Source organism: Rhynchophorus ferrugineus, unplaced genomic scaffold (assembly GCF_030347505.1).
Source record: "Rhynchophorus ferrugineus isolate W39M unplaced genomic scaffold, kcgeb_rfMv2 rfM2, whole genome shotgun sequence".
Taxonomy (NCBI): domain Eukaryota; kingdom Metazoa; phylum Arthropoda; class Insecta; order Coleoptera; family Curculionidae; genus Rhynchophorus; species Rhynchophorus ferrugineus.
This window is the reverse complement of record NW_027472581.1, coordinates 80,877,492-80,892,034: the sequence shown is the minus strand read 5'-3', so window position 1 is coordinate 80,892,034 and position 14,543 is coordinate 80,877,492. Positions and strand designations below refer to the sequence as shown.

Sequence of the window (14,543 nt, the reverse complement as noted above, 5' to 3'; positions counted from 1 at the left end):
CCTTAATTTGTATTTGCTTATTATATTGATCGACTATATACATATATATATATATATATATATATATATATATATATATATATTAAGTTTGGTATTTATTCTTAGATAATATCTTATAAGGGACGGATTAGTACTGGCTATGCTTGAAATTATTTAATTGACTCCATAGCACTCAATTTCTCGTCATATGCAACTCAACTCAACCAAGGTCATTATACAAGGTCATTTGAAGTTAGTGGTTATAGATAGTATCCTTTGATTATCCTTATATTTAAACTGACATCAATTTTGGTCGATTAATGAATATGTTAACGTCACAAACGCTATTGGCGAAGCCATCACTTTCAATGGCAATCCCTATACAATTTTTGTTGTCTTATATTTTAAGATCACCTTTTTATCAACTAGGATTTATCTAGGATTGACCTACTGCTTGACGTAGGCTCTGAACCACGGTCCTCAGCATTAAACCTTCCTACTGGCGAGCGATCAACTTAGAAATCATCCCAGGAGACATCCGATCTTACCCAGCCTGGTTACTGGTGTGACTGGGATCATTTATCTTGTGAGATTTTGCACTCTTTTTTTTGGAGACTAAATGCACCAGCAGGATTCGAATCTGTGACCATCGCAACAATGGGAGGACTGTCCTGACCAGTGCGCCAACCAAGTCTGCAATAATTAGTTTCCTAATATCAAAACGAACGACATATACTTGAGAGACAGGTTTTAACAAGATGACGCTACGTGCCATACAGCACTACAATGAATACAGGTACTACAATGAATATTCCGAGTGAGCAATTTCTACCTATAGACTATCCAAAACAACAATGAACTCACGTTATCAATATGTGCATGTGCAATATTAATATTTGAAAATTCGTTTTATATCCAGACAATATTTTCCTTCTCATATTATTCTATTTTAAAAGAGATGGAATACTGTTTGATAAGTTCGAATGTGTAACCTAATGAGCTTGTAAAAGTCGTCCTTTTGTAAAACGTTTGCCAAATTTTTCAAAATATTATAATTACGGGTTATAAACAGGCAAACGTTGTTTTAACGCTTTCTTAACTTTTAAAAATGTTGAAAAGACGTTTTAATAAATTTCAACAATTTTTCAGAATGATATATTGGGTCACTAGCAAGATGATAATAAATATAATGTAAAAACAACAAAAGTTTACGGAAACAGGTAAACGTTGGAATAACTATAAATTAGGTTATGTTCGTCATAACATTTATTAATAATTCATTGCAGAATTATAGTTCTTCATGCTGGAAACAGGAATGGCTTTATTTCTGATGTAGAATTAGTGTTTTCCTACAAGGGCGATTACCATGGGGAAATGACTTCTGCGAGTAAATATCTCTGTATCTCTAAATTTAAAATCAATCAAGTATCAAAACAATTCTTCATGAGCAGTGAATGGACATTGAAGACATTGAGGAAACCCTAGACCTATATTCTATCAAGATAATTTGGCACCAAGTCTATATCAAGCCTCCAACTATAATGAACGAATTTCTAGAAAATCAACTGCATGCAAAACGTTATAAACCAATTATTAATTACATTAAGTTTTAATCATTAGGTTTGCCAGTATAAATAAATGGAGTATCTACGAATTTCCTTATCGAAAAAATAGTTTATGGAAATATAACATTGTCATAATTTTCTCAGTTATCACAGATTGTCTTGTAAGATAATCTTGAAAATTTTGATTAGCCATCGCATGATATTTATCTAATTTTTATCGATATGAAATCTTCAGTAGTCACAGTGGAGAATCAAATAAAAAAGAGTGGCAAAATAATTTAATTATGTCAATATAATGATTCATTCAAATTAATTAGTGAAAAAAACAAATAATAATTGCTACTCCTACAAGAATGCTTGAGATTAGATCGACGAAAATGTGATACCAATATTTCCAGTCCCTTATCTAGGTTGGTAGTTGCCAAAGCAATGATGTAAACTGGGGTAGAGGGGGTAGTGAGATGTAGAACGTGAAGAAATCTCACTCGATATAAAAGAACTTGATAGTGGTGATATGAAAACTTCAGTAGTTACAGTGGATAATCAAATAAAAAAGAGTGGTAAAATAAATTATTTATATCAGTATAATGATTCATTCAAATTAATTAGTGAAAAAAACAAATAATAATGCCTACTTAGAATGCTTCAGATTAGATCGACGAAAATGTGATACCAATATTTCCAGTCTCTTATTTAAGTTGGTTGTTGCTAAAGCAATAAGACAAACTGTAGGAGAGAGGGTAATGAGATGTAGAATGCGAAGAAATCTCACTCAGTAGTTACAGTGGATAATCAAATAAAAGAGTGGCAAAATAATTTAAATATGTCAGTATAATGATTCATTCAAATTAATTAGTGAAAAAAACAAATAATAATTCCTACTTAGAGTGCTTGAGATTAGATCGACGAAAATGTTATACCAATATTTCCAGTCCCTTATCTAAGTTGGTAGTTGCCAATAATGTAAACTGGGGTAGAAGGGGTAGTGAGATGTAGAATGCGAAGAAATTTCTCTCGATATGAAAGAACCTGTTAGTGGGGCGGTCGAATCAGCAAGCTCGAGTAGTTTTTGATATAGTCAACAGTTATAGAATCATCAGTTTTAAATTTTATGCAGATGTATTGTCTGAGAAAAATCACATAAACACATTTATATTAGCAAATTTATAGTTTTACAGTTTCACAGGATCCGATATAATATATAATGAAGCAAATATACTGAAATAAAAATAATGGCGGTATTTACTTACTTCACGTATCTGTCCCATCGTATAATAGACGAACCCTCGTCTTTTACTCCTATAATGTAAGGTCAGCCCGTGTTTCGTTTCGTTTTCACAAATAAAACTGGGCGCTCGCATTCGAGGATAGGAGAACTTCAGGTACTCGTGCAAATTGTCCAGACCGTTGAGAAAATCGCGCATATGACGACCGAGTACCGACAACACCCTGTCGTAGCCGTACTGACTCACAAAACTGATGAAGAACACGCCCATATTGTCGAAGAAGTCCCGCTCGCTCACTTTTAGTATCTGAAAACAAAAAAGGGATATATTAAACAGACAGTTTCAAAAACGTTTAACATCAGAGTAAAACTAATTTTTTAGATTACTGGGCAACTGAATTAAAAATACTGCACATTTATGCCAAGATTTATCCAGTTTTCGAAATAAGTTGAATTATTGATGAAAATGAGCGAAAAATAATGCTATATAAGAAGACAAATTATCATATTGTAAATAATAACAGTTGGTTATCTCAAATTATATCAAGTAATCTTGAAATAATTACACAAGTTTACAAATTCGGGTCAACTTTTCCGTATCCGATCCGATGAGAACTATTATTGAAGTTTTTGATGATACCCTGAACACAAATCTTCAAACCGTGTGGCAAGATGGGTGACCATCATTTGGAAATTGTTTTTGTGCTTCGGAACGTGTGAAAGTTCAGAGACCACGTTGCAAAGTCGATTTAAAGTATTTTTGTTGCGTCTGTAGGTATTATAGGCTCAGTTAGTGTGACAAAATCATGATATATTTTGAAGCAATAGCACTGGTATCGTTTCAAGGTTTTGTTGATTTCACGTCTTGATTATTCCCACAAAACTTACGCGACCCAAGCTAGACATACCAATATACAGCAAAAAGCGAAAGGCGATACCAAGGATTTTGGGACGAAAACATGATCAGCGATTACTGCCAGACATTAATGTGCGACATATAGTCTATTCAAAATAGCAGTGAACTCACGTCATCAATATGTGCCTGTTCAAAATTGTAAATTCGTTTTGGAGTCAGATAATATTTCCATTTTCACTTTATTCTATTTAAAAAGAGATAGAATGCTATCTGATTAGTTCCGTTAGTTTTAGACAAAGTCGTCCGGTTGTCAAACGTCTGCAAAATGCTTCAAAATATTAATTGTAATAACTGGAGGTTATAAGCTGGCAAACTTTGTTTAACGCTTTACCTGTTTTAATAAATTTCAAATCGCTGGTTATTATTACTTTGATTAAGAATACCGAAGCCAGACAGAACATATTGTATTATATTATATTTACTATTAATTATTTTTATAAATTTCTGCGGTTTTTATTGAAAATATTTTAGCGTGTTGCAGCTGCACTGAATATTAGTATGAATAGGAGCATTGAAATATCTCAAAAAAATAAAAAATATAACCTTAAATTCAGCGAAAAGAAGCCGTCCTTATATGAAGGGGCTGTTGAATCAAGATTGCGTTTAAAAGAATACAATTTTTAAAAGTATATATTAAAACCGGGAAGACTTATTATTTCATTTTATTTGTTAATTTTGATGAGACATGAATATTTCAGAAGGGGGCCAATATACCCTATGCTCACTCATAGCAAGATGATAATAAAATAGTGCTAAAACAACAAAAGTTCATGGAAAAAAGTAAACGTTGCAATAAAAATTGATAAGGTTATATTATTACTAATATTTATTTATAATTCGTTGTAGAAATATTATTCTTCATACTGCAAACTGGAATGGCTAATAACACCTTCGGTTTAGATAAACTCGATCAAGCACATTGAAGAGGATATTGACAAATTATGGAATTGTGAAAAAATATTAGAAAGAATGGAAATTAACAGCTCAGTTATTCACTTGAATGAAACTTTTTGAATATGGGATTGTGATTAAATGCCGAAAATTTCCAAGACAGGGTGATACGAATGGAAATAACTATAAGTGTACTTATAGTGACTTATAGAAACTTTTGTATGCACAAATAAGTTTGTAATTAAATGTAAAGTAAAGGCATTCGCCAGAATGCAGATATTAAATCTAATTTTATCAATGTGTAAAAGTAGCAACAAAACAAACTAAGGAGAAATACAGCGATATCAAAATGACTTTACAAGGAAACAGTGTACCAAAGAAAATAAGAACTAAGCGTAAGAGGTAAATATTCTCTCTAATATTACTTTTATTGGATATATAATTATTAATTAGATGGATTTGGTCTCCAAGGGATACCACTACATAAAGAACCCGCCTGAACTCTAGCTATTAGATGGTATGGAAAAAAAATCAATGTAAATATAATAAAGCGCAACCCTAACCTACAAACAATTATAACTGTATAATTAATTGTAGTTATATGTGCTTTGATAATATATGCATTAGATGTACTATAATGTTAAAATAAATTATATGTTATAACAACATATACTAAAATTCAGAGTTGATGAGGAAATCAATGACGTCATCAATTCAGATAACGTAAGTTCACTGTTATTTTGAATGGACTATAGATTCCAAGCAGTATATAAGATTCAGTTAAGCCTCTGTTCGTTTCTAGTTATATAATATACTCTAATAATATACTTAATTCAAAATAGTAAATTAATGAATCGATATCTTAACTAGAATCAACTTTTATTTGCTGTTGATTTGAATTCGGCGCTCTAAATTTCTTTATAAACAGCTTTTGGTTGCTCAGGTCATAATCGTGTATCCTTGTGTTATGTTTACACTGGGATAATATTCCTCAATGTCTAATTGGAAGGAATTCATAATTAATAACAGTACGATTGTCATGTACTTATTTTTGATTACAGCAGTGTTGCCATCCATAAAAAGAGTGCTACAGAGCAGGCTTAGAAAGGGAATTTAATTAAGTCAATCTAGTAGAGATTGCTTCAATTTAATTAATAGGAGATACATTCCTTTATAGAAAGTTTGGGCATCTTTATTACACTTTATAAAGTTAAGGTAAAAATGCAATTTATAATATTATTTTAAATGCAGACAACTTTGTCCAGTAATACATAATAAACACGATTTCGATGCAGTGCTAAAAAGTATGAAAAACTATTCGAAAATACAGAATATACAAAATTCTACCGCTATCAAATGAAGATTTATTCCAAACACAATCAATATTGAGTGAAACATTTATATCTTTAAAATAGATTGTTAACGTATGGATACTATTAAAGAACGTAAGTTTCTAGAATATAGTAAATTCAACGTGTTATGAAAACCCTAAGCACAAAATAATATTTTATAAAGCCGGATAAACCAGGTTCACCGTAGTTAATGCCCGATATTAAATACATAAAAGCAATCCTATGAACTTGGTATGTTTAGGAAGGTGAATTTTTTTTAGAGTTTTGTATCTATTGCTTGGAAATGCAACCAAAGATAATTAATGCAAAAAATATGTAGAAAATGAATGACCAGCACAGCTGAATATACTCAAATAATGTTATTTGAAAATACATATAAGGACGATTATCGATTGTACCTTTAAATATAGTAAGAACAGTTAATTTATTTTTGTAATATCCGAAGATGGATATAATGTAAATGGATTGGATAAAGACGAATTCGTTATCTGTAAGTTTCAGACAAAAGCAAATATATTTTTTTACATTCGGAGTATACTAGTATAAATGGTAATTACCTGTACTGCTTTTTTCGATAGGCGAGGAATCAAACCTTCCGGGTACACCTGGTGCGTACTGAAACTGGGTTGGTCCACGCCCGCGGCTCTTCGGATTTCCTCCCATTTCTCTTCCCCGTAGGTTTGTTTGATGTACTCGGACATATTCTCTATGATTAGCCCATACATGATGCATTGGTCTGCAATAAATAAGATGTATAAATATTTTGATTTTAACCCTAATATGTTGTTTTTAAATTCGATTAAGATTTTTTACATCTTCATTTAATTTTAAACTACTTTAGATACAGCTGTATCTAGTCACGTATTGCTCTTCTCCGGTTTGTTAAGATACTAGTGGATTTATATTATTTCTTTAGTTTATGTAGTTACAGATATTGTCTGATTTTTAAGTGACCCTAAAACATGTGACACACCTATCTCATATCCACAGTATATTCCCATTCCTCCAAGTTATTAATTAGTATGACAGAAAATTAATTTTTAATTTCTCTTTATATTTTTCTTTCAAAAATCATAACCTCATCTACAGTTAAATCACTGAGTCTTAGGATATATTGCTCAAGACTCAGTGATTTAACTGTAGATGACACTCATGTTTTGTAAATACAATAAATTTCTTCAGGTTTTATGATATTTAAAGTAATTTGGTAAAGTATTAAAAATTAGTAAAAGTAACAATTACAAGCAGAAGGATTCTTGCAACACTCAATTTTACAAAAAAAAGATGACGATCATTTTCCCAATTAAACTCATGATGCCAATGAATATCTCCCAATTACCAATAACTCAGAAAATGTAGATTAGAATGACAACAGTAATGAGAGAGTGTCAAAAATCACAGAAAAGGCTAGAATCGTCTCGGGAAGAATTTGCGAAATGTGTTTGGCAGGTGTAGAAAAGAATCGTCTACCATTAGCAACTTTCATCTGCTCCTATCTAACTATTAAAGTCCGCCAGTAAAAATATGGCACTGGAATCTTGATTGAATAGTCTAGAACTCTCAATTGTTTTAACGTTTTCGTGACATGTTTGTGAAAACCGAAATATGACAAAATATTGTCGATAATATTGGTTTATATAATTTCAGTGTCACACTCTAAGAAAACCAATTGTTCTAAATCAGTCTTAATAAAGAACCAAAAAAAATTCTTAGCCCAATATATAATATTACACCATTATTTTAATGAAATCTTTAAGGCCATCTTTATCGCACACTCAAATGTAACTTTGGGTCAAAATTTTAATGAAATCGATGAAGAACTTTTAACATTTTGATTTTATAGAAACAAACATTAAGGTCTTTATTTATTATTAGATCAATATAGACCATCTGTTATCTTGTCTTATAATATTTATTCTTAAATAACTACACTTTAATAATGTTTAATAATATTAAACAAAGTGCCGTAAAGTAATAATAATAATAATAATATATAATATTAATAATAATTTTATCCATTATTAACCACATTCCTAGTAAACCGCTCAGCCTACTACGATCCTGAACATTTCTCCCCTACCTAATCCACCGAATTTTATAATATCGTATATTAACCTTTTAGGTTGCCCGTAGCCGTTATCACGTGAGATTCACTCGCCGATTATGATATTTGATGTAATTTATGTAAAAAATAAAGCGGTCATATCTTTGATAATGGTATAAAATTTTACTCAATAAATTCATAAAAGTGTCTTTATAATTTATTAAGCTGGCAATATTCTTCTTCTCTAATAAACTTCTTGTTTTCTTTTGTTACAAATTTGGTTTTGTCTTAATAATAACACAAACACACATTATTATTATTATTATTCATTGTGCGTCCACAGCTATACATTTGTTCCATTGAAGCATTTTTAAATTTAGAATTGCACTGAATCAATGTTTATTCATTTAAATGAACTAAAACATACCATAGTAAGGGCATTCTACATTGATGGTAGATATAAGAAGGTGTTAAATCTGGGATATATAACTATATACACGCCATCTATCCACCCAGAGTAGAAAATTGCGTATATTATGATTTTATGATGATCTTATGATTTTATGGTGGAGCATTGTTATAGAAAATTAATAATGCCTTTAAATTATTCCCATATTGATAAGCTCTTTTCCTTGTATTTAACATAAACTTTGAACCCTTCCAATTCATCGTTTTAATCTGTTTTGTGACCGATTCCAATTTTCTCTACCCTTTGCGTCAATATACTGATCTAGAATATGTTAAAACCAAGATCTACAAGTGCTTTCCAATATAATAAGCAAACTGATAAACTTTTTCATAAAATAATAAACTTCAGGAACATCACAATTACACGTGTTATGATATACACATTGTTACGCAAGAAAAAATCTATATATTGTAGTATGTCTAACATACCAAATAAAAATAATAGTTTGTAATGTTTAAAGAACTTATTACGAATAGAGTCATCTCTAATTTGAAGAATCAGTATCATCCAAAGCAAATCAGGAAACTGAAAATAAACAAGCTGGATTCCTGAATTGGGATTGAATTATTAAGAATTAGTTCACCAAACGGAAATGTAGTCTAAAAATGTATATTTTTATATGCTCTATGTGAGTGTTTTGGGTAATTATTGTTTATAAACCATTTTGTCTTTCTAGATTCCCAGAGGTAGTCGTGGTAGATATAGCCAAAATATTATTTTCTAATAAAGAAGCCATTTGCCTTAAAAAACACTTTTACATCACTGCTCCAATTACAAGCCAAGCGACTAATTTTTTTTATGGATATATTTATCTAGTTACTTTTTATTTTTATTAATATATTATTACTACTCGTTGCTCACTACCTTGACCCATTGGTCCTCACTTAGGTTTTAATAACATAAAATAAAATAAAAATTAGTAGTAATTTTTGGTTTTTTGCCATTTAGTACACTTCACTAAATAAGTACCCAAGACCACACAGTTTGGTCCTCTGGAGTTCGCGGCCTAGTTCAGTGTTATCCAACAGTTGCAACACTTCGGTGTTAATCCATCACAGTTATGATCCGAAGGTCTCGTTGTAGTATCTGGGTGCATCCACAATACCTCTCAGGACTCAGACGACTCAGGATTTTGAAATATTTGTATTATGTTGGCCCATATAGGTTGTAATATTTGTTTGTACAACTGAAATTACAACAGCAAAAATTCAACCCAAATTCAACCCAATATTCACTGATTTATTCTTGTTGGATTTTATTCTCTATATCTGAATCTATTTAATTATATATTATTACTTAAATGCTGTAATTTTTGGTTGCTTTTTCGCTATTATCTGCAATAGCAACTTTCGGCAATTTTCTATGGTTTTGGTATGTCGCATGTACAGAATAGGTAAATAACAGGACCAAAAACTCTTCCTTGTGGTTATACTAAGTCCTCAATTATTTTCATGTTAGTATTCATAATTGTTCTATTACACTCCACATTATCTTAATCTATAAATTATAGAATGAGTCACTTTTGGAAAAGCCGACAATAATACAGTGTCTTAAGATGTTATTGAAAATATTATCAATAAAAATTCTGACGTTTATTTTGAATGCAATAAATATGTTAAACCATTCTGTCGGAAATACATGATATAAAATGTTCCGAAAGTTTGATATCTCCAATTTATATCAGAATATCTTTTCCCTTTTGAAGGGTATCGATATTTCCATTCCGATTTATTTGCTTAGACCCAAAACCCAACATTGTGCAAGCTCGTTTCCTATCAATCCTATGTATTGAACCTGGAGCCGTATCGATTGTTCCTCTTTAGTTAGCCATCGAAATTAAACAGATTTAAAGTTTGCTTCAGGTTTCTAGTTGAAGATTTTTCCATATTTTAATGAAAAAAATAAGTTGATGATGTATTATTATAGTATTACTTCCATTTTACGAGAAATTATAACTTAAGAAGCCATTTGTCCATCAACTCAATAATTCAACATTTCAATTAACAGGATATATAATAATTGTTGCAGCAAAATAATTGAATATGGTCTTATTTTTGTTAATTATTACGAAAATGGAAATGCTAAGGACATATATAGAAACGGGGGATATTGATATTCAGGGACTAGATAAATATATTAATCATCTTGTTGTAGGCATTCAGACTAATTAATTGCATTTTAAAGAAAACAGAAAAGGAAGAAGAAGAGGCAAATAATTATGTAAAGCAAACTGTTTAAATGAAGAAAATTTTAGGGTCAGTTTTTGGATGTTCTCGCTGTTTATCTTGTTCTGTATTTATTATTTTCAATTACCATGTATACACATATATCCACTATAGATTCTCATTTTTTCAAGTTATTAATTTCAAGTTATAATTAATATTACATTTCTAATTTGTCTTCCTCAATGATTAAACTAATGGTTTTTCTTGTTGAGAACAAGGCTTCTAGATAAGTAAGCATTTCTAGTCTTAACAATTATTTTTTCATCTAGAATCAGACCAAAGAACACTAGAAAATAATCCTCAACAATTATTTTGTAGTGTAAATATTAATTTGCTTAATATATCACAGTGTCAAAAGTTGTCAAAGCATTAAAAATTAATAACGGAAACAAACGAAACGGATTTTACGGAACTATTTATTGAATTGAGCTATTTTTTAAGGCATGATAAAGAGACTACAATAATGTTGTAGATATTTGAATTAATTCATAGAGGTTTTAACAATAATTAGGAGAACAAGCGGAGACTTTTTCAATAAAGAAACTTTTAATGTCTGCTTTGGGATGTTCTTATTTTAACACTATTATAGAGCTACTGAGTCTATCTGTTTCTACCGGTCTTTGTATCTAACACAAATTCTTTAAATTATACTTGTTGTCAGATTAACGCAGTCTTTTAGCATTTTTGTTATAGTTTTTATTGTTAATGTCCCAATCTCTGTGCCATATAATAATATAAGCCAGATAGGCTAGTCACGAAAGCTTTTCTAACATACTCAATACGGTTCCTAATTTTCAGTTCGTGATTTGCTTGTTCATCAATTATTACTCCAAGGTCATTTGTCTCTAACACAAATTCTTCAAATTGTACTTGTTGTTGTTAGATTGACGCAGTCTTTTAGCATTTTTGTTGTAGTTTCTATTGTTAGTGTCCCAGTCTCAGTGCCATATAATAATATAAGCCAGATAAGCTAGGCACGAAAGTTTTTCTAGCATACTCAATATGGTTCCTAAATGTCAGTTCGAGATTTGGTTGTTCATCAATTATTGCTCCAAGGTCATTTGTTTCTAACACAAATTCTTCAAATAATACTTGTTGTTGTCAGATTGACGCAGTCATTTAGCATTTTTGTTATAGTTTTTATTGTTAATGTCCCAGTCTCTGTACCATATAATAATATAAGCCAGATAAGCTAGTCACGAAAGTTTTTCTAGCATACTCAATACGCTTCCAATTTTCAGTTCGTGATTTGGTTGTTCATCAATTATTACTCCAAGGTCATTTGTCTCTAACACAAATTCTTTAAATTGTACTTGTTGTCAGATTAATGCAGTCTTTTAGCATTTTTGTTATAGTTTTTATTGTTAATGTCCCAGTCTCTGTACCATATAATAATATAAGCCAGATAAGCTAGTCACGAAAGTTTTTCCAGCATACTCAATACGGTTTCTAATTTTCAGTTCGTGAATTGGTTGTTCATCAATTATTACTCTAAGGTCATTTAAATTCGATACTTACTTTAGCCTGCCCTGGTTTAGTTTGATATAAATTTTCGTTGGAGTGTTACTTACTTTCTTCAATTTTGTCAGACTCTGTATTTTATTTCAGTATCAAACGTAAGTTGTTGATATAATACCCATTCATATTTCAATATTCTCTTCAACTAGGATCTTGTCAAAAATGCTTAGTCAATTTCTCAGAAGATGATATATAAAATAGGCGAATGCTTCATCTAAAGCGTTTTCTTGTTGAAATTAGATTAGTTACGCCATGTTATCAGTCTCGTGGTTTGATTCCAGTAGAGAGTTCTGATAAGATTGATATATTTGCTGTGAAACCCGATTTTCCAGAATTATTGGAAATGAATCTTTCTTGATAGGATAAAAACATTTCCGCAGATTTTGGGATGCAAAATGACTTTTATCCATGATCTACCTTTAAGCTATAAAACAATAAAATCAGATTACACATTTGTACACGGTTTGGGGCAACCAAAATCTGAATCCAAATCAGCAGCACATTTTTAAAAATTTGTTCTAGTTTTCGAAATATTCAATCAATTCTCTATTTTACTATTTTTGCTCATTAATTGCTATTTATTGAATTAAAAAGAATAAATCAGAAATAGAGATTCAATTGAGCCTTTTATACTGCTTGGGATCTGTTTCATGTTTTAGGCTTCAGCACTAATCGCTCATCATGCCTTCGTTTTAAAACCCTTTTTATTGCTTTTCGATTTTCGCTACATATGCGACACATGCACTTTTTTACTCATCGCTCGTGTAGTCCAAGTTTTGTTAACTTGACAAATTGGCAACGAATAACTGTCCGTACGTGGAAATGGCTTCGGCACTGATGATACATCAGGATATTTGTACTATGGTATTATTTTGCATTTAAACCTTGCACAGTTTTGCTTTGCACGAGCTACAAAACAATTTCGGTGTCAATGTTTTTTCAGTGTTTATTACAGCAAAACCAAAGTACAAGAAATACGCATCTTTGAACGCATTTGTAATGATTTCTCCGCGTTTATAGAGCACATAACATCTACAAGCTTAACAAGAAGACTGAGTCGATGTTTCAACATTGCCTTGATATTATCACAGGCTCTAAGACAGAATATCAGCACGAAAAAGTTCGAAACGATGTTTAATGCAAGGTAATCAGATGAAAACCGTAATAAGGGCGCAGTGCTGTCATGTGTGAAATCAAAAATTGGAACTAATCTTGACAGATGGATTGGGGATCTGAGCTCAGGCCGTTAAGTAACATGACGTTAGGACTCGCTCTCATCTGGTCGGGTTCAAATGTTTACCCGTATTTATAAACTTATGTTATTAGTGTAAACTTTCGGAACACAAGTATCGAAAAAATCGTGAATTTTTCATCAGAATTAAAGAACTATTGTATTTACTCAGGTTTATTTCAAAATCCAGCTTACTCCCCAGATACATGTCGCACTGAGTTTTAACTAGTCTCCATAGTAAAGCATCATATAACTGTAACTGTTGTAGAACACACACTGTTAGCTCTTAGTTTATTTCCTATCTAAGAGCGACATTATTCCATGAGAAAGTAGCCACCACAAAAAGAGCATGTAAGCTATTCATCTCCATAAATCAGATATATTTTGACGTACTAAATATACCCGAGTAATAAACTTTAAGCGAGATTTAAAACCCACGCCGAATTATCTCCGAAATACACCGTAACGACAGGTGAGATTAGGATCACGTGAAAAACAAGGAGGATTTTATGTTGAGCTAACCATAAAGTGATGCGTTAATTTGGAACTGGAAGGGCTTTAATTAATACCCATCCTAAAGTCTTCTTCCAGACAGAATCGGCCTTATAAAGTTTCTGAAATTAATTTTGATAATCTTCACGCTTATGTAGAGATTTAAGTCATTCCAACGAAAATTGCTCGCCTGCGACGAGTGATGGAAAGGGTGAGACCGCGTCTCGCTCATTACGTATTCATTATGCAAATATATTGATTTATATTAGGTTGAGTATATTACGCGAGTTTATTTTCACCTTTTATCATTTTCCGCTAGAGAAAACGGTAGCGAGAGTCATTTAACACATTTAGTTTGTCAAAACTACAGATTTTATTATTTTAACTAAACTAACCCTAAGATTTATATAATTTTTTCAAGAAAATCAGTATTTATATAGGGATTTAAGTCTGTCCTGTCTTTAATTTCCTCTATTAATATTATACTTTAGCTTTTCAAGGAAACAATGTTTTCTCATTCTAAGAAGGTATTTATTTTTATTTGAAGGTAAGAATTTTTGCCTTTTCCCATTATGCTTAGTTAGTCTATAATTCTTCATTCAATAAGCCCATGACTTTACTGATATAACAAGAACT

At 31.1% G+C, this 14,543-nt stretch overlaps 1 protein-coding gene across 1 annotated transcript in view; it reads right to left on the bottom strand.

Annotated features, from left to right (window-relative positions):
- Window positions 1–14,543, bottom strand: part of Gyc88E (Guanylyl cyclase at 88E) — a 175,000-nt gene that overhangs the window by 99,295 nt on the left and 61,162 nt on the right. The window contains exons 2-3 of the mRNA XM_076396476.1: window positions 6,486–6,664; window positions 2,795–3,076 (exon numbers count right to left, since the gene is read on the bottom strand). Coding sequence (XP_076252591.1) covers window positions 2,795–3,076; window positions 6,486–6,653 — 450 coding nt within the window. The 5' untranslated portion in view covers window positions 6,654–6,664. The remainder of the gene's footprint in view (window positions 1–2,794; window positions 3,077–6,485; window positions 6,665–14,543) is intronic.